This window comes from Anolis sagrei, chromosome 2 (assembly GCF_037176765.1).
Source record: "Anolis sagrei isolate rAnoSag1 chromosome 2, rAnoSag1.mat, whole genome shotgun sequence".
NCBI lineage: Eukaryota > Metazoa > Chordata > Lepidosauria > Squamata > Dactyloidae > Anolis > Anolis sagrei.
Window position 1 is genome coordinate 303,273,485 of NC_090022.1, and position 19,369 is coordinate 303,292,853.

The 19,369-nt window shown below is 48.3% G+C and overlaps 1 protein-coding gene across 1 annotated transcript in view; it reads right to left on the reverse strand.

The window, feature by feature from the left end:
• Positions 1-262: 262 nt before the first annotated feature.
• LOC132766785 (receptor-type tyrosine-protein phosphatase epsilon-like) overlaps positions 263-19,369 on the reverse strand; it is a 31,732-nt gene continuing 12,625 nt past the window's right edge. The window contains 12 exon segments of the mRNA XM_067464868.1: positions 263-1,828; positions 5,201-5,336; positions 7,216-7,376; positions 9,127-9,252; positions 9,679-9,813; positions 10,452-10,531; positions 11,538-11,637; positions 13,071-13,205; positions 13,418-13,553; positions 13,650-13,810; positions 15,905-16,024; positions 18,533-18,630. Coding sequence (XP_067320969.1) covers positions 1,763-1,828; positions 5,201-5,336; positions 7,216-7,376; positions 9,127-9,252; positions 9,679-9,813; positions 10,452-10,531; positions 11,538-11,637; positions 13,071-13,205; positions 13,418-13,553; positions 13,650-13,810; positions 15,905-16,024; positions 18,533-18,630 — 1,454 coding nt within the window. The 3' untranslated portion in view covers positions 263-1,762.

Here is a 19,369-nt window from a genome sequence, read left to right on the forward strand (position 1 = left end):
CATAGGGCTTGTTCTCCAGACCCTTGATCATTTTAGTCGCCCTCCTCTGGACACATTCCAGCTTGTCAATAATAATAATAATAATAATAATAATAATAATTATTATTATTATTATTATTATGCAGGGGGGACTCAGGGCGGCTTACAAAAGGCACAATTTGGTGCCAACATAAACATAACAATGGATAAAACATGCAAACAGCAATTATAACAATTAAGACAGTCAGTCCATACATTAAAATCAATAAAAACAATCAATCAATAAAATCAATAAAACAATCTAATGCTCAGCGTTCGCCATCTCAGAGTCTGTAAATTCATTCCACATTGTCACGTACTCTCGATTCTGGTCATCATTGTCCTTATCTAACCACCAGATTGCCGGAAAACCTGGTCCCACAACCATGTTTTTAATTTCCTTCTGAAAGAGAGGAGGGATGTCGATGATCTAATTTCCCCGGGGAGTTAATTCCACAGGTGAGGGGCCACCACCGAAAAGGCCCTGCTCCTCGTCCCCACCAATCTCACTTGTGATAGAGGTGGGATCGAGAGCAGGGCCTCCTCAAAAGATCTCAAACTCCAAGGTGGGACGTAGAGGGAGATGCGTTCGGACAGGATTCTATATTATTATTATTATTATTATTATTATTATTATTATTATGCAGAGACTGGATGGCCATCTGTTGGGGCTGCTTTGATTGTGCCCTTCCTGCCTAACAGCAGAAGGGGCTTGGACTGGATGGCCTTTGTTGGGGGGCAGGATCTTTTCCAATACTAAGATTCATTCCATAAACTGCTTGGATGTTGTGACTCAGCAAGCAGCAGGGGATTTTTCTAATGTTTCAGAGGATGAAGGAATTGATGTTTTTCAAAGTGAAGCGTCTGCTAGTGCTCAGAGAGAATTGCAGGCCGAGGAGGGCGTTGTTTGGGATTTGTGTGCTCATTCCCAGGCAACAGAAGGTGAGGATTTCAGTTCCCTTATGAAACGGCCTTTGGCTAATGGGAGAATTTTCCAGAGAAGCAAGATTAGGTGTGAGAATGGAGGGAGTGAAAGATTGACTAATTCAATATTCTGAGAGACTCCACGAGAAGTCCTTGAAGCCCAGGTGTGTTCGGCATGATCTCATGGGTTCTTGGCTTAAATTGAGTGGTGTTTACTTGGTGCCTCTCAGAGGAGACAACGTTGCCATAAGGATGGCTTTCCTGGCTCGCCTTCCACGTTCATGATTCAAGTCTCCTGTTTTGATGTTTCTTGAAGGATTTGCCTTGGGAAAAATTCCTGCTTTCATGTGTATCAATATATGCTTGAGATTGTGGTTCTATTGACTTCATGTACTTTGACATTTTTGGATTGCTGCCATTTTGTATTTTTGGAAAACGCCCTTTTCCACCTTTTCTTCATAAACTTTTGTAGACAGTCCTACTGGATTCGGGTGTGACGTTGGGTGAAAAGGTGTCTTAAGGCTAGAGTGCAACACTGGAGTGCCCAAATGGGGTGAAAAGGAGGAAAAATCTGCCCCCTCAGTGTCCGGCCCAAATGTCAGTTGGCCCTGGCTGGGCAGCAAGGAGCCCAAGCCTGCGGTCAGCCTGGCCAGGGGTCACAGGGCCCAAACAGGAGCAGGAGTGTCCATCATCAGGCCGAGTTTGGCAGATATCTCTTTGCAACTGTCCAGCTGAATGTGGCCTCGCCCCCTCCTCTGGCTGGACATGGGGCGACTTGATGTTGGGGGTCAAGATGGACACGTTCCAGATGCCCCTCCACCTAAGAGGAAGAGGAGTAGGAGTCCAGGTAGGAAAGAGCCAGGTGGTAGCAGAGCCGGTACTGCTCCTACAAGAAGAAGAGGGGCAGAGAAATACAAATAAATAAACAACAATAATAACAATAATAACAAATGGGGAGAGAGCAGGAAGGAGACAACAAAGAAGGGAATCATGGAGAAATAGAATGAAGATGGGTAAGAGTTGGCTGAGAGAAGGTCAAAGACAGCAGAGGGATGCGGATACAAGGAGGGAGCTCGGGCACACATGTTTTAGAAACTTCTGCTACAAAAAAGGCCGAGTTGCATCTCAGCCTCGTGGCACTATTTTTCCTGTTGCACACCCAATAGCTTCGCTTTGGCCAAAACAAATCTATTACCTATCTACGTCTCACCCCTGAATTTGAGATCATCTGGGGAGGCCCTGCTCTCGACCCCACCACTATCACAAGTGAGGCTGGTGGGGACAAGGAGCAGGGCCTTCTCAGTGGTGGCCCCTCACCTGTGGAACTCTCTCCCGGGGGAAATCAGGGCATCTACATCCCTCCTTGCCTTCAGGAGGAAGGTAAAGACGTGGCTATGGGACCAGGCCTTTGGACACCCTGACAGTTAGATATAGAAACCAGATGGATAGGACCGATCATGTGTGGTAGTAGAACCTAAACTGTGAGTCTGTTAAATGCTGACCAGCAATGAGGTTTGTATTGCTTTTATTGTTTTATTGCTTTTACAGGTTTTATGGTTGTTTTGATAATAATTTGTTGCTGATGTTAATTGTTATCACTGCTATCATTGCTGTCGTTAACTGATTGTGTTTTGTTGTCATGTAATGCGAGCATTGAACTGTGCCTTGCTTGTGTAAGCTGCCCTGAGTCCCCCCCCCCCCCCCCGGGGTGAGAAGGGCGGGGTAGAAGCGACCGTAATAAATAATCTTTTGATCTCCTCGCCTCTAGTGTCTGATTGAAAGAGAGGTACGATGGGTTTTGGAGGGAACCATGTTACAGGAAATCCTAACAAGATCAAGCATGTGTGTGTGTGTTAAAGAAAACCTCATACTGTTGATTATTATGTGCAGCTGCTAATGTAGGTCATCTAGTAATGTTCATGTTTTTATTGATTTTGTTATGGTTTTATTATCCCATTGTTTTTATTGTATTGAAATTGTATTGTATGGTCTTGGCTGAGAGGGGTGGTATATAAATATAGTAAATAAATAAATGAATAAATGAATAAATAAATAGTAAGTTTGGACCACACCCGGTGGGGTATAACTGTATGGCGTTTAGAATACAGTTCAGCTTTTGCTCTGAGGAGCCTTTGCTCAGGCATTTTGCTCAACCATTTCTATGGCTCTCTCACTTGGATGAAGATGAAGAAGCCTTCTTCTGTATTGCTTACAAGGACCGTGTAAGTTTGTTGCACTGTTTGTTTTGTTCAAGAATTGATCTCCACATCACCTACGGTCCCACCGACAGGACACTGACCTTGGAGGACCATCATCCTCAGACTACGAGGGATCGCCTAAGTAAAGTATGTGCAGCTGCTAATGTAGGTCAACTAGTAAGTTTGTACCACATCCGGTGGGGTGTAACTGTATGGGTTTTAGAATACAGTTCAGCTGTGGCTCTGAGGAGCCTTTGCTCAGGCATTTTGCTCAACCATGTCAACAGCTCTCTCATTTGAAGTTGAAGCCTTGTTCTGTATTGCTTACAAGGACCGTGTAAGTTTGTTGCACTGTTTGTTTTGTTCAAGAATTGATCTCCACATCACCTACAGTCCCACCGACAGGACACTGACCTTGAAGGACCATCATCCTCAGACTACGAGGGATCGCCTAAGTAAAGTATGTGCAGCTGCTAATTTAGGTCAACTAGTAAGTTTGTACCACACCCGGTGGGGTATAACTGTATGGATTTTAGAATACAGTTCAGCTGTTGCTCTGAGGAGCCTTTGCTCAGGCATTTTGTTCAACCATTTCTACAGCTCTCTCATTTGGAGGAAGATGAAGAAGCCTTGTTCTGTAGTATTGCTTACAAGGACCGTGTAAGTTTGTTGCACTGTTTGTTTTGTTCAAGAATTGGGCTCCACAGTCACCTACGGTCCCACCGACAGGACACTGACCTTGGAAGACCATCATCCTCGGACTACGAGGGATCGCCTAAGTAAAGTGTGTGCAGTTGCTAATGTAAGTCAACTAGTAAGTTTGGACCACAATCGGTTGGGTATAACTGTATGGATTTTAGAATACAGTTCAGCTTTTGCTCTGAGGAGCCTTTGCTCAGGCATTTTGCTCAACCATGTCTACAGCTTCCTCATTTGGAGGAAGTTGAAGAAGCCTTCTTCTGCATTGTTTACAAGGACTTTGTAGGTTTGTTGCACTGTTTGTAACATTGCAAGTTTATGTTTTAACTCTGCTGATAAGAATATAGTTTTTCTGTTCTTTTTCCTCTTGCCTGGGTGCAATGTCATTGTGTCTTCTTCATTGGGTTTGACTGAAATACTGCCCGAAGAAGATGCACAGAGTTGGCTTTGCTCCAAGAGGAAGGTGCGTCAAGCCAACCCCGACCGGGACCACCTCCCACCTGGAAACCGATGCCCTCACAAGAATAGGGCTCCACAGCCACCTACGGATCCACCCCAGGTTACCACTCTTGGAGGACCATCATCCTCGGACTACGAGGGATCGCCTAACAACAACAACTGTTAATTATTATGTGCAGCTGCTAATGTAGGTCAACTAGTAATGTTCATGTTTTTATTGATTTTATTATGGTTTTATTATCCAATTGTTTTTATTGTATTGTATGGTCTTGGCACCAACTGTAAACCGCCCTGAGCCGTCTGTGGGCTGAGAGGGAAGGTATATAAATATAGTGTATAAATAAATAGTGGGGTATAACTGTATGGCGTTTAGAATACAGTTCAGCTGTTGCTCTGAGGAGCCTTTGCTCAGGCATTTTGCTCAACCATTTCTACAGCTCTCTCATGTGGATGAAGGTGAAGAAGCCTTATTCTGTATTGCTTACAAGTACTATGTAAGTTTGTTGCACTGTTTGTAACATTGCAAGTTTATGTTTTAACTGCTGATAAGAGTAATTATTTCTGTTCTTTTTCCTCTTGCCTGGGTGCAATGTTATTGTGTCTTCTGCATTGGCCTTGACTGAAATATGCTTAGTGCAACAAACCAAGCCTCAACATTTTGGCACCCAAACAAGGACTTGAACCCTGGACCCTCAGAGTCTCAACACTCATCCCCTTGCATTCTTTTGCCCCCGATTGAGCTGATTGCAATGATGGGCTTGGCAGTCTTTGGTAACCCAAGAGAGGCATGAGGTGGCCCAGAACTGTAGGGCATCCTCCTAGGGGGAGATCCTGTGGATCCTGAGCCATTTATTGTGCCTTCTCCCCTGAAGGCAAGGAAGGGTCCATGTTGGGTCACTCACCACGTCCTGGATGAAGCGAGGCTGGCGCCGCTTGACCATGCGTGCAGCCCGGGAGACGTCCAGCAGCCCCTCTGCCCGGATCTGTTCGCACACGAAGCTCAGGGCGCAGAAGAGCCCGCAGCGGGAAACGCCGTCCCTGGATCGGGGCAGGACAAGGGAGGTGAGGGCAAGACACCCACATGCCCAGCCTCAGATGTGTGGGGCACCCTCCAAGTTTGCCCATGCCTGTTCTACAGTGCAGAGAGGCACCCAAAGTCGGATCTGATTTCGGTCAGTGGTGCATTCACAATAACTAGGAATGATAATTCACAACTATTTCTAAGTTTTGGCCCAAAGGTGCACGGCCAAGAGTCTCCGGCCAGGACTTCCCATGGCTCTGGAGAATCTCCTGTGATGCCAGGCTCGTGGCCCTTTGAGCGGGACAGCGCTTGGGGAACTGACCCAGAGTATTGCAGAAAGGAAGGAAATGGGTCGAGGGGAAAAGGGAAGCCCCTTGCAACACCCTCAAGATGAACTCATCTAGCCGTTTGAGCTGGAGAGATGTTGTATTGCATTGGCTGCAATACAACTGTTTGGTTTGCTCCTGACACGATAAATAAGTAAATAAGCTGGAGAGATGCCTTGGAGGGAAGGTGGAAAGGGGGTGTGAGAGCCGTGGTTGAGAAGAAGTACCACGGAAGAGTGGAAAGGCTGGCTTTGTGCTGCCCTGGAGACTGGGCACAGTGGAGCAGGAGGAGGGATTCTGCCTGAACTTCAGGAAGAACTTCCTGAGGGTCAGAGCTCTTGGGCTGTGGAATCTGCTGCTGTCTGGGGATTTTGCTGCAATGTTCTTCTCTGGATGTTCCTACACAGGCTGGATGGCCATCTGTCGAGTGGGCTTAGAATCATAGAATCCTAGAGTTGGATGAGATCTGGTGGGCCATCATCCAGTCCAACCCCATTCTGCCAAGAAGCAGGACAATCGACTTCAAAGCACTCCCGACAGATGGCCATCCAGCCTCTGTTTCAAAGCCTCCAAAGAAGGAGCCTCCACCACACTCCGGGGCAGAGAGTTCCACTGCTGAACGGTTCTCACAGTCAGGAAGTTCTTTCACATTGTATTGTCGAAGGCTTTCATGGCTAGAATCACTAGGTTCTTGTGGGTTTTTTTGGGCTACAGAGCCATGTTCTAGAGGCATTTCTCCTGACGTTTTGCCTGCATCTATGGCAAGCATCCTCAGAGGTTGCTTGCCATAGATGCAGGCGAAACGTCAGGAGAAATGCCTCTAGAACATGGCTCTATAGCCCGAAAAAACCCACAAGAACCTAGTTCTTCCTCATTTTCAGGTGGAATCTTGTAGTTTGAAGCCATTGTTCCATTGTGTCCTAGTCTCCAGGGCAGCAGAAAACAAGCTTGCTCCCTCCTCCTCCCTGTGGCTTCCTCTCACATATTTATACATGGCTATCATGTCCCCTCTCCTCCTTCTCTTCTTCAGGCTAAACATGCCCAGTTCCCTAAGCCGCTCCTCATAGGGCTTGTTCTCCAGACCCTTGATCATTTTAGTCGCCCTCCTCTGGACACATTCCAGCTTGTCAATATCTCTCTTGAATTGTGGTGCCCAGAATTGGACACAATATTCCAGATGTGGTCTCACCAAGGCAGAATAGAGCATGGGGAGCAGGACTTCCCTAGATCTAGACACTAGGCTCCTCTTGATGCAGGCCAAAATCCCATTGGCATTTTTTGCCTGGCTCGTGTTCACCTTCCTGTCCATGAGGACGCCAAGATCTTTCCCCCACGTCCTTCTCTCGAGCCATGCGCCCCCCATTCTGTACCTCTGCGTTTCCTTTTTTCTGCCTAAGTGGAGCCCCTTGCATTTGTCCCCATTGACTTGGATGGCAGAAGGTAGGGGGTTGGGCTGGGGGCTCATTGGGGGATGTCTTTCAACTCTGATCCTTTCCAGAGGAAGTAAGGGCTGGATGCAGTCCTGCCGCACATAAGGCCAGCACCCCTCCACACGTATGCGCGCACTCACCGGCAAGTGACCAGGATGTGGTCATCCGCAGAAGAGGGCCATCCTTCTCCTTCCACTTCGCTCAGGAGCTTCAGGAGAGTCTCTGGGTGCTGTGGGTGCCTCTGGGCGCTGGGCCAGTCCTGCAGGTGCCACAACCGGACCTCCAAGGGAGGGGCCCCAGGCTAAGGCAAGACCACAAGACAGGAACCACAGTTGGGTTGGGTTGGGTTCTGTGGGGGGCATTAGGGCTGAGATTTCAGGAAAGGGGTGGATTCATCAAGATCCAGGTGCCAAGTCACCCAGTGATCTTGTTGAATCATCGATTGTGGAATCAACATCATTCAGCATTGCACAACTGAACGCACCTGTGCACCTGCACCCACAGGTACGCATGTCTGTGTGCACAAAGGCACTGCATACACATTATTCAGCATTACACAACTAATTACACCTGTGCATCTTCACCTGCAGGTACATATGAATCTTTATGCACAAAGGCACTGCATGCACATCATTCGGCATTGCACAATTGTATGCACCTGTGCACCTGCAACCACAGGTACACATGTCTGTGTGCACATAGGCACTGCATGCACATTATTCAGCATTACACAACTAAATGCATCTGTGCATCTTCACCTGCAGGTACATATGAAACTGTATGCACAAAGGCACTGCATGCACATCATTCGGCATTGCACAATTGTATGCACCTGTGCATCTAAATCCCCTGGTACACATGTGTCTGTATGCACAAAGGCACTGCATGCACATCCTTCGGCATTGCACAATTGTATGCACCTGTGCACCTGCACCACAGGTACGCATGTCTGTTTGAACAAAGGCACCGCATACGCATTATTCAGCATTAAACAACTAAATACACCTGTGCATCTTCTCCTGCAGGTACATATGTGTCTCTATCACAAAGACACCAGATGCACATCATTCGGCATTGCACAATTGTATGCCTGTGCACCTGCACCCACAGGTATGCATGTCTGTGTGCACAAAGGGACCACATGCACATTATTCAGCATTACACAACTAAATGCACCTGTGCATCTTCACCTGCAGGTACATATGAAACTGTATGCACAAAGGCACTGCATGCACATCCTTCGGCATTGCACAATTGTATGCACCTGTGCATCTACATCCCCTGGTACACATGTGTCTGTATGCACAAAGGCACTGCATGCACATCATTCAGCATTGCACAACTGAATGCACCTGTGCATCTTCACCTGCAGGTACATATGTCTCTATGCACAAAGGCGCCACATGCACATCATTCGGCATTGCACAATTGTATGCACCTGTGCACCTGCAATCACAGGTACGCATGTCTGTGTGCACAAAGGAACTGCATACACATAATTCAGAATTACACAACTAAATGCACCTGTGCATCTTCACCTGCAGGTACATATGTGTCTATGCACAAAGGCGCCACATGCACATCATTCGGCATTGCACAATTGTATGCACCTGTGTGACCACATCCTCTGGTATACATGTGCCTGTATGCACAAAGGCATTGGATGCACATCATTTGCCATTACACAACTGAATGCACCTGTGCATCTTCACCTGCAGGTACATATGTCTCTATGCACAAAGGCGCCACATGCACATCATTTGGCATTGTACAATTGTATTCACTTGTGCGACCACATCCCCTGGTATACATGTGCCTGTACGCACATCATTTGGCATTGCACAACTGAATGCACCTGTGTGTCTGCACCTGCAGGTGCACATGTGTCCCTGTAAATCCTCCCTTAAAATGAATACAGCTATTTGTATTTTAGAATTGTGTGGAATTAGAGTAGCGATGCATTGGAATCCCTCCCGCGTACGCTCCCCTCCCCACTTTGGCATTTGAGGAGGGTCCATTCCTCAGAACGCCCTTCTTCTCTGCGGCCTCACCTGCTGACCGCTGGAAAGGGAGAGCTCCCGCATGGTGTACCCGGTCCGCGGCTCCTCAGAGGAAAGTGCAACGGTGATGGCGCCATAAGTGGACTTGCCGGACACAGGCCAGAATGTGGGACACGTCTGGAAAAGAGGGAAAGGGGCCGGTCAGCGCTGGGGGCCTTGGCCGGGGACTCCCCTCCCCAGTCAAGGAGGAGAAGGGCTGACCATTTGGTTTCAAGTGGTGACTAAATAGCTGCCTCTTGGAGAAGCTTTCGTTGTGTGGGTTCCCTACACGGGAATCAGGGGTGGGGTGGGTGGCCGATCAGTCTAGCATGGCGCTCCACGATTGCACCCACGCCTTAGTGTTACTCTGCATATTAAACTATTGTATTTCGAATCTCGTCATCTCTAATAGTGTCTGATGGTAAATGGATACTAGAGATGTTTGGGACACCCAGCCTCAATGGTTCCCTTCGTTCCTTGCAGCCCGTATTACCCCCTGGGGAGGGTCCGGGGGTCTCCAGGTGTGGCAGCCCCCTCTCTCCAAACCTCATGCCCAAGACTGACCTGGTCAAGCTCCGAGGGCGAGTCCAGCAGGACCAGGGCGCTGCAGCGGTAGTCCCAGGCCAAGGCCCAGAAGTCCGCCTGGGTGTCCGGAAGGGGCAGCTGTGTGGCTAGGAAGCGCTCCCCTTGGCCGTAGCCCTGGAAAGGAAGGGGAGAGCGGTCAACCGGGCATCACGTGACGCCTTTAAATGGTTAGTGCCTGGAAGTGCCTGATATTCTGTCCCACTTAAAGAACATTTCTTAGGTTCAAGAAGTATACGTTGTGTGGTTTCCGGGCTGTATGGCTGTGTTCTAGCAGCAGATGCAGGCGAAACATCAGAAGAAAATGCTGCTTGAACATGGCCATACAGCCCGGAAACCACATAACGCACCAGTGATTCCGGCCGGGAAAGCCTTCACAATACGTTAGATAGAGGCTGGGATGGGGGAGCCCATCCCTGGGGTGCCATTGGACCATACTTCCCAGCAGCCACCACCCAACGTAGTCAACCATCGATGGGGTTTGTAGCCCAACAACAATCACGGCATCGACTTTGGAATCTGATGCAAAGTATTTCTGACTGCAGCTCCGAGGAAAGGAAAGCGAAGGAGAAATGCAATTGGTCAAGACGTGGTGGGCAAGCTCAACAACCGCTCTGAGTCGCCTGATGGCTGAGAAGAGCGGTATACAAGTAAAGTAAATAAACACTACAAAATGGGTAGCTTTCTCCCAGTTCCTGGTGGCTACTTCCAGTGGGATGTTCGCAGAGGGTCGGGGGTCAATTCTGGGGGCTTACGTCCACAAAGGTGGCGTTGATGTATCCTGGGGTGCCGTCGGCCTTCAGCGAGGACATCAGGAGGGGGCGGCTGCCATCCGCTGCCGGGAAGAGAAGGAAGATTACGGAGGAACACTGCAATCCAGACAGTGTGAGGGAGGGGGAGCCCCTGACTCAGACAACGCGCTTGACCAGCCCTCGGACAACGTGCTTGACCAGAACTCAGACAACGTTCCTGACCAGCCCTCAGACAACATGTTTGACCAGCCCTCAGACAATGTGCTTGACCAGCCCTTGGACAACATGCTTGACCAGCCCTCGGACAATGTGCTTGACCAGAACTCAGACAACGTGCTTGACCAGCCCTCAGACAACGTACTTGACCAGCCCTCGGACAACATGCTTGACCAGCCCTTGGACAATGTGCTTGACCAGCCCTCGGACAATGTACTTGACCAGCTCTCAGACAACGTGCTTGACCAGCCCTCGGATAACGTGCTTGACCAGCCCTCAGACAACGTGCTTGACCAGCCCTCGGATAACGTGCTTGACCAGCAGACTCACTCCCCCAGGGGCACGTGCTGTCAGTGGCATCTCCGCATAGCAAGGCAAGGCAACACATCGATCACAGTCTCCTTTAGTCTATAAACTAATTTATTGTGCATCTATTTACATTAGAAGCTAAGCACATTGTAAAACTGCTTCTTCTCCATCTGGCCGATACATCGCAAACACAGAACACGCTGTTATCAGTACTAGCCCACACCTCCTGCATTCCAGAGTGACGTATGACGTACGACTTCAGAAATTACACTCGGCACATAGCATTGCATTTTAAACATATTAACACCCGGAGAGAAATACTGATTTAGTCTAAACCCATTCTACCAAGTAAGAAGACACAATCTAAGCCCTCCAAAGAGATGGCCATGCTGCCTCTGCTTAAAAGACTCTGGCTGCACTCCCAAACAGTAGCAGATCGCACTGCCAAACCATTCCCATGGTCAGGAAGTCCTTCCTAATGTCGAGGCTGGACTGGACAGTGGCTGCAGCCCTTGCAAAGGGGGTCAGACCAGGACCCTCCCTCTGCCCCGGCCCCCAATTCACCTGGCAGTATTTCTGGGCTGCGGTTCTTGGTCCGGTTGCAGGGCTTCTGGGCTTCCGTCTGGGGAGCGAGGCTGAACAGCTCCGAGAGGCGCTCCAGGGCCTGGAGAAGGGGTCAAGGGAGGGAGGGAAGAAGGGGCCGGTCAGCCCCCAAACCACTGGGGTGGCCCCTTTGCCCCTCTCTACTTCTGCCTTCCCAACCCTCCAAAGGCAGCAGCAGCAGCAAGAGACTCAGGTGCACGTGCAGAGTGCTTCAACTCTCCAGAGTTGCTATGATAATAATCAGAGCCAACTTCTGCTTGGACGCCAGGCATGGGCCAACTTGGGCCCCCCTCCCTCCAGGTGTTTTGGACTTCAACTCCCACCATTCCTCACAGCCTACTGGCTGGGTTGTTGTAGGTTTTTCAGGCTATGTGGCCATGTTTTGGAAGCACTCTCTCCTGACGTTTCGCCCACATCTATGGCAGGCATCCTCAGAGATTGTGAGGTCTGCTGGAAACTAGGAAAATGGTATTTATATGTCTGTCCAGGGTGGGAGAAAGAACTCTTGTCTGTTGGAGGCAAGTGGGAATGTTTCAACTGGCCACCTTGGTTAGCATTTAATAGTCTAGCAGTTTCAAAGTATGGCTTCTTACTGCCTGGGGGAATCCTACGTTGAGAGGTGATTAGCTGTCCCTGATTGTTTCTTGTCTGGAGATCCCCTGTGTTTGAGAGTTGTTCTTTATTTACTGTTATAATTTTTTTTAACACTGGTATCCAGATTTTGTTTATTTTCATTGTTTCTTCCTTTTTGTTGACATTGTCCACGTGCTTCTTGTGGAATTCAGTGGCTTCTTTGTGTAGCCTGACATGAAATAGTTGTGAGAGTGGTCCAGCATCTCTGTGTTCTCCAATAATATGCTGTGTCCAAGTTGGCGCTCTGCTATGGCTGGCTTCTCCGTTAAAGTAGTCTGCAGTGCCTTTCCTGTTCCTACCAGCTGTTAGGAATTATGGGAGTTGAAGTCCAAAACACCTGGAGGGAGGGTGGGCCCAAGTTGGTGTTGAAGATGTTTGCAATTTGTAATGTAGATTTCAAAGTATGTATGTGTGTTTAAAATGCAGTAGCTAATGTGCCAAGTGTATTCCTGTGTGGAAAGAGTTAACTGAACCATGGAGGGAGCGGCATTCCTAGAGAGGTCATAAATCAAGTGTATAGAGAGTAAGTCATACGTCACTCTGGAATGCGAGAGGTGCGGACTAGTGCTGATAACAGCAGTTCGTGTGTTGGCAATGTTACTATCGGAAGGTGAGAAGCAAGTTTTACGATGTGCTGAGTGTTAAGTTGCTTCTAATGTATATAGCTGTAAAATAAAGTAGTTTATAGCCTAAAGTGGCTGTGATTGATCGTGTTCCTGCATTGCTGTGCGGCCGGTGTTGCTGACAGTTGGCCCATGCCTGTTGTACACAAACTGAACGTTAAAGGAAAACTACCTAACATAACAAGCAGGTGCCCAGAAGCCCTCCCTCTCATTGCTTCTTCTCCTGCCCTTTGCGTACCTGGAACTCCTGGGTGAACCTGGACGTGGAAGCTTCCAGGTGGGAGGTGTGGGCGTGGGCCTCTTCCACCGGGACCCCTGTGTTCCCGCACAGCAGCCCCTCAAGCAAGGCCTCATAGAGGAAGGCGTACTGGCCCTGGATGGAGAGAAGGGAAAGGGGGCAGAAAACAGGGTTAAAGTCCAGGTCCAGGTGGCACGGAGACCCCAGACCCAGAAGGGAGGGGGGAGGGAGGCCACTGCTCCTGCATTTCAGCTTTGCACCCTCACAAATTTAAAAAAAATGTTTGGATCTGCGTTATTGTGTGTCATATGCTTGAGTTCGACATGCCAGGGGCAGGGCCCACTTGCCTTGGTCTGGACCATGCTGGCCCTCTGCTCCCTCATCCTCTGGACGCAGCGGAAGACGTCCACCTGACCCTCGGACCGGCCCATCTTCAGCAGGGAGTCCAGGGCGATGAAGGTCCCTGTCCGGCCGACGCCTGCGCTGGGCAAAAGCAGGAAGAGAGGGCCAGGGGGTTCCCCATCTGGCCCCCAATCGCCCCCACAATCCGTCTCCTCCCCTGGGACCCAGGACCCTTACCTGCAATGCACCACAATGGGGCCCGCACTGGGGGCTTCGGACGCCCGCCGGTCAACTTCCTCCAGGAGCCACAGGAGCCCCGCCGGGTCCCGAGGAAGGCCGTGGTCCGGCCACTGCAGGCACTGGAAGTGCTCCACTTTCCTTGGGGTGACCGCTCCGGCCTGAGCGGGAGGGAGATGGGGAGAAAACAGTGGAAGACGAGGGGCAGAGGCAACAAGGCCGGGCAGAAGGAGTCGGAGTCGTGGAAGGGGCCTCCAGAGGCCATCCAGTCTCACCCCTTCTGCCCAGCAGGAAGGCACCACCAAAACAACCTCAAGCAATGCCCATCCAGACTCCTAGATCCCTTTCTCATGGGCTTTTTTCAAGCCAGGATCTGGGCCTCTGGGGTATGAACTACCATTCCCAATTTGGTCCTGTGCTGTTACAGCTGTACCAGGAGCTCCAACTTCATTTTCTTTCTATTTAATGTTTGCATGCATTCCAAGGTTTCAGGGGTTTTGCAAAAGGGTGACTTCCCTTGGTTTGCAGTTCTAGGACTAGCCACCTGTCTATCATTGTTGTGTTTGGTTCCGCCCCTTTCCCCAGGGATCTGGGGAGGAGAGGGAGCCATTTTTAGTTCAGTCTTACAGAAGGAAACTAAGCTATAGGACGTGGACCAGCTTCACCTGCAGAAAAGCTTCATTTCTTAAGAATTTCTGGGGGGAAAGTCCCAAAGCTTTGGCTGGGAGCTTACAACCTCTCAGCCTTACAGCATCTGAGGGAAGCAACCCTGAAAGGTTTCTGAAGAAATTCCAAGGGAAAACAGCTTTACAGACCCAAAGAACTCCAGCTGGAGAATCTACAAGCCTTGACTGGTAGGTCTACTCTGTGCCCAAGAAGCAGTTTGGATCCGGTAGTAGAACCCACTTCAGCAAAGCTTAGATAGTAGACAGCCTGGGAGAGGTTATAAAAGGGGTTTCCTTGTTAAAGAAAGAAATAGTTCTCCAAGCACGGTGCCTGTCCATTGTAGACAAGTTAAGAAGCATTTCAACAGAAAGGAGGAAACCATGAAAATGAACAAGATCTGGCTACCAGTATTAAAAAATTCTAAAATTGCAACAGCAAAAACAGCAGAGAGGAAACAGGCAGGGACATCTAATTACCTTTCAAGAAGAGTTTGCTCCAGGCACAGTCAGCCCATTGTATGCTCATCAAGGTGGTCAGTGGAAAGATTCACACCTAGCCCAACTGACAAAAGTCCTTTGTCTCACCCTGGTCATTCCACAGATATATAAACCCTTTTTCCCAACAGGCCTCACAACCTCTGAGGATGCTTGCCATAGATGCAGGCAAAACGTCAGGAGAGAATGCCTCTAGAACATGGCCATAGAGCCCGAAAAAACCCACAAGAACTTAGTGATTCCAGCCATGAAAGCCTTCGACAATACATTAAGAAGCATTTGTTTGACTCATTGAAGATCTGGGAAGTATTTGTTTAATTTGTTCAGTAATAAAGGACTTTATTAAACCTTTTAAGCCATCTAAACACCATTTCTTCAGGAAAATCCTTGAGGGCCTCTCTTTCATAGAATCATAGAATCCAAGAGTTGGAAGAGACCTCCTGGGCCATCCTCCAGTCCAACCCCATTCTGCCAAGAAGCAGGAATATTGCATTCAAATCACCCCTGACAGATGGCCAGCCAGCCTCTGTTCCAAAGCTTCCAAAGAAGGAGCCTCCACCACACTCCGGGGCGGAGAGTTCCACTGCTGAACAGCTCTCCCAGTCAGGAAGTTCTTCCTCATGTTCAGGTGGAATCTCCTCTCTTGTAGTTTGAAGCCATTGTTCCCTTGCGTCCTAGTCTCCAAGGAAGCAGAAAACAAGCTTGCTCCCTCCTCCTCCTCCCTGTGGCTTCCTCTCACATATTTATACATGGCTATCATGTCTCCTCTCAGCCTTCTCTTCTTCAGGCTAAACATGCCCAGTTCCCTAAGCCGCTCCTCATAGGGCTTGTTCTCCAGACCCTTGATCATTTTAGTTGCCCTCCTCGAGGCGCCCTGGTTTCCTGATGGGCACAAAGTGCACGTCCTATTCAAAACACAATCATTACAGGCCGAGCGTGCGACAGAAGAGGTCCCATCTGCAAATGTGATCAACATGCCCCTGATTCCAACCTCCCAGTCATGGATGAAGATTCAGAATGACCCTGAAATGAGGAGGTGGGGTGGGTGGGAGGGAAGGATCCCACTGAAAGGCCCCTCCCCCTCCTTTTCCTTACCTTCTTGAGGCTGAAGGTGCGGGCCACGATCCCCGGCGCGGCCCAGGTGTCGCTCAGCGTCACGGTGATGTCTCCGTACTCGGCTTGCACGTCGGGCGGCCAGTACTGGTCACACTTGCGCTGCGAAAAGGGAAGAGGGTGCCAGGGCTCAGGTCCAGAACGAGGAGGAGGAGTGGGAAGGGGGCTTCTTTCCAGCAGCCGAACTCAGGACCACGGCCGAACAGTTACCTGAGCAGCCTGAGGAGTTGGACCTTAGTCCTGCTCAGCACTTCTGTGATTGAGAAGTGCCTGGGCCAGAACAAGATCCGGCTGAGGAGCAGGAACTCGCTCGCTTTCCTAACACTTCTGTAATAATGACCTTAAATCCATTTCAGCACTTAAAACTTGACTAAATAATAAGTTTGCTATTAGATGATTGGGTCCCTCTGAGGGGAAAAGACAGGATAGAAGGAAAGATGGCAACAGTGACGATGATAATCCGATTCATTCATTTTTCAGTTTTACTCAGAAATAAAGGAAACATACGAGAGGCATTCATTAAAGATTTCCCCTGACCCACTTCTATTTATCACAGGATGCTGTTGCACTCCAAAACAGGAATAGCCCTCTGATTTTAAACACCACATGTTGAATAGGAAGAAACAATCCTTTTATTAAATACTAGCTGCCCCCTGCCACACGTTGCTGTGGCCCAGTCTGGTGACCTGGAAAATAGTGTTGGTTTCTAATATATGTAATTTCTTTATGCTTGTGGGTAAACAGTATTTCTTGTCAGTGTTGGTGTAGAGATTGTCTGGTTTGCCTACTCTAGAACATGCAACATATCATTGTCCTTTTTTAGAGGTCCTTTTGAAACCTATGATACTATATCTGGCATGTGTGTGTGTGTGTGTGTGTGTGTGTGTGAATCATATCTATTTATCTATATCTATGGCTGGATGGCTCTTTCAAAGGAGGGCTTTGATTATGTTTTCTTGCCCTGTTGAAGGGTGTTGTACTGGATGGCCTTAAGGCAGCATTTCTCATCCTGGGGGTCGGGACCCCTAGGGGGTCACAAGGGGGTGTCAGAAGGGTCACCAAAGACCACCAGAAAACACAGTATTTTCTGTTGGCCATGGCAGTTCTGTATGGCAAGTTTGGCCCAATTCTCTCTTTGGTGGGGTTCAGAATGCTCTTTGATTGTGGGTGAACTATAACTCCCAGTATCTACAACTCCCAAATATCAAGGTCTAGTTCCCCCATACTACATCTGTGTTCATATTTCGGCATATGGAGTATTTGTGCCAAGTTTGGTCTAGATCCTTCATTGTTTGAGTCCACAGTGCTCGCTGGATGAAGGTGAACTACAACTCCAAAACTCAAGGTCAATGTCCAAACACTTCTAGTGGTTTCTGTTGATCATGGGAGTTCTGTGTGCCAAGTTTGGTTCAATTCCATCATCAGTGGAGTTCGGAATGCTCTTTGATTGTAGGTTAACTACAACTCCCAAATGACAAAACCAATTTTTTGAGTGATGGTCACTCCTTGGGTTAGTAGGTGTCTTGTGACCAAATTTGGTGGCAATTAGTCCAGCGGTTTTTGAGTTATGGTGTCACTCACTATGCACAGAGCATTTAGATAGATATAGATAGATATATATAGATAGATAGATAGATAGATAGATAGATAGATAGATAAGTAAAAAGCAGCAAAGTAAAAAAGCACTTTAAGGAAATAAATAAACCCAATTAGGTAAGAAGATAAGCAGGAGTAAATTAGTCCAAGGTAGAGTTCAGCAATGTCCATAAAAGCCAAGTCCACACATCTCCAATACAATCCGAAAAATCAGGAATACATTGATCCAGGGCTTGAGTAAGCAATCATGAAATATAATAATCCAAAACCATGAACAAGAAATATCTTAGCATGAAACTTCAAAGCAAGGTTTCCATAAAACAAGGATGAGAACTTGGTGTGCTTCTAAATGATGCTTCATCCCAAACTTGAGAGTTTTATCCCCCCGTTAGCTAGGTCACTAGTGGTCAGAAATGGGTTTCCCTTTACCCGAGGCTTTGTTATTGTTTTCTGTCAAAGCCTGGAGAATGGGGGACGTCACCTACCTAGTTTGATCTTCAAAACTATGCAAAACAAAACTTTAGGTATGAGCATAAAAAAAAAAAATTCTGATTCATAACATGGGTTTTATTAAGTTTTGCAAAAAGGAAGTTATGGTGTGCCGTACCCTGTGTTTTGTATATACTGCTGCTGCTGCAAGAAAGGAGAAAGAAAAGCCTTCCTGCAGATTTTTGGAAAGGTCAAAAGTCTCTGCATGTTTTGTTGTTTGAGGAGAAGACCGCTCACGACAACGGTGTTTTTGGATACCTGGTTCCTTAACCGGAACTAACAGAGTCACTTCCATGAGAAGGGGAGTTTAATGACTGCACAGAACCCCCAGCACAGGTGTTTTGGGCTACAGTTCCCACAATTCCTAACAGCTGGCTGGGACTTCTGGGAGTTGAAGTCCAAAACACCTGGAGAACCAAACGTTGAGAACCATTGACTTGGAGAGCCTTTTCCATGCCAAAAATGCAGGTGTCGATGGACCCAAGTGTCCTGTTTACAGATGGAGACTGGGGCTCTCCTGCTCACCTTGTTCTGCTCCACGAGGCCCGTCAGCATCACGATGACCGGGGTCCTCTCCTGCCAGACCATCCGCCAGAAGTCCTGCACCGTCCCTGGGAGGGGGCCTGGTCAAGAGGGCAAGGGTCAGGCAGGGAAGCCCTTCCCCCCCCCATAATAACACCATGGGACCCTCACCAAGGGGAAAGGGGGCATTGCTGTTGGGCTGCCCTCCTATTCCCCGCAACCCCCCTCTATCCTCCATGACCCTAAGTCAGGCCTGGGCCAACTTCAGCCCGCCTTCCAGGTGTTTTGGACTCAGACTCCCACAATTCCCAACAGCCGGTAGTTGAAGTCCAAAACACTGGGAGGGAGGGCTGAAGTTGGCCCAGGCCTGTTGCACATCTCATTCCCTCCCATCTAGAGAATGAGAGTGTAACATAGTAAACTCTTCCCTAGACAAAAAATCATTTACTAACCAATGCAATTGAATATTTAGATTTATACGGCAATAATTACAATTAGACAAAAGATCTTAAATAAATAAACAGATAAGAATAATTTAGTTGAACTCTTAATGTAAAGATGTGGAAGAGAAGGCGAACATGGGAGAGCATGAGACGGTATGGCTACCGCTTTTAACATCGGATGACAAGAGTACTCTCTCTTTTTGTCGTAGTGGATGTGTGGCATTTTTAATACTTCTGCTAGTGTGCAGAATAGGAATTGAGTGGACGAAATACTTGTAATAATTATAAGAAACACAAGGCTTCTATTCAAATCACACCCCCAATTCCTCTCCTCGGAGGTATAACAGACATTCGTGAAGGTCTAATGTCCGCAACCCTCCCCCTCTTTTGTGTGAAT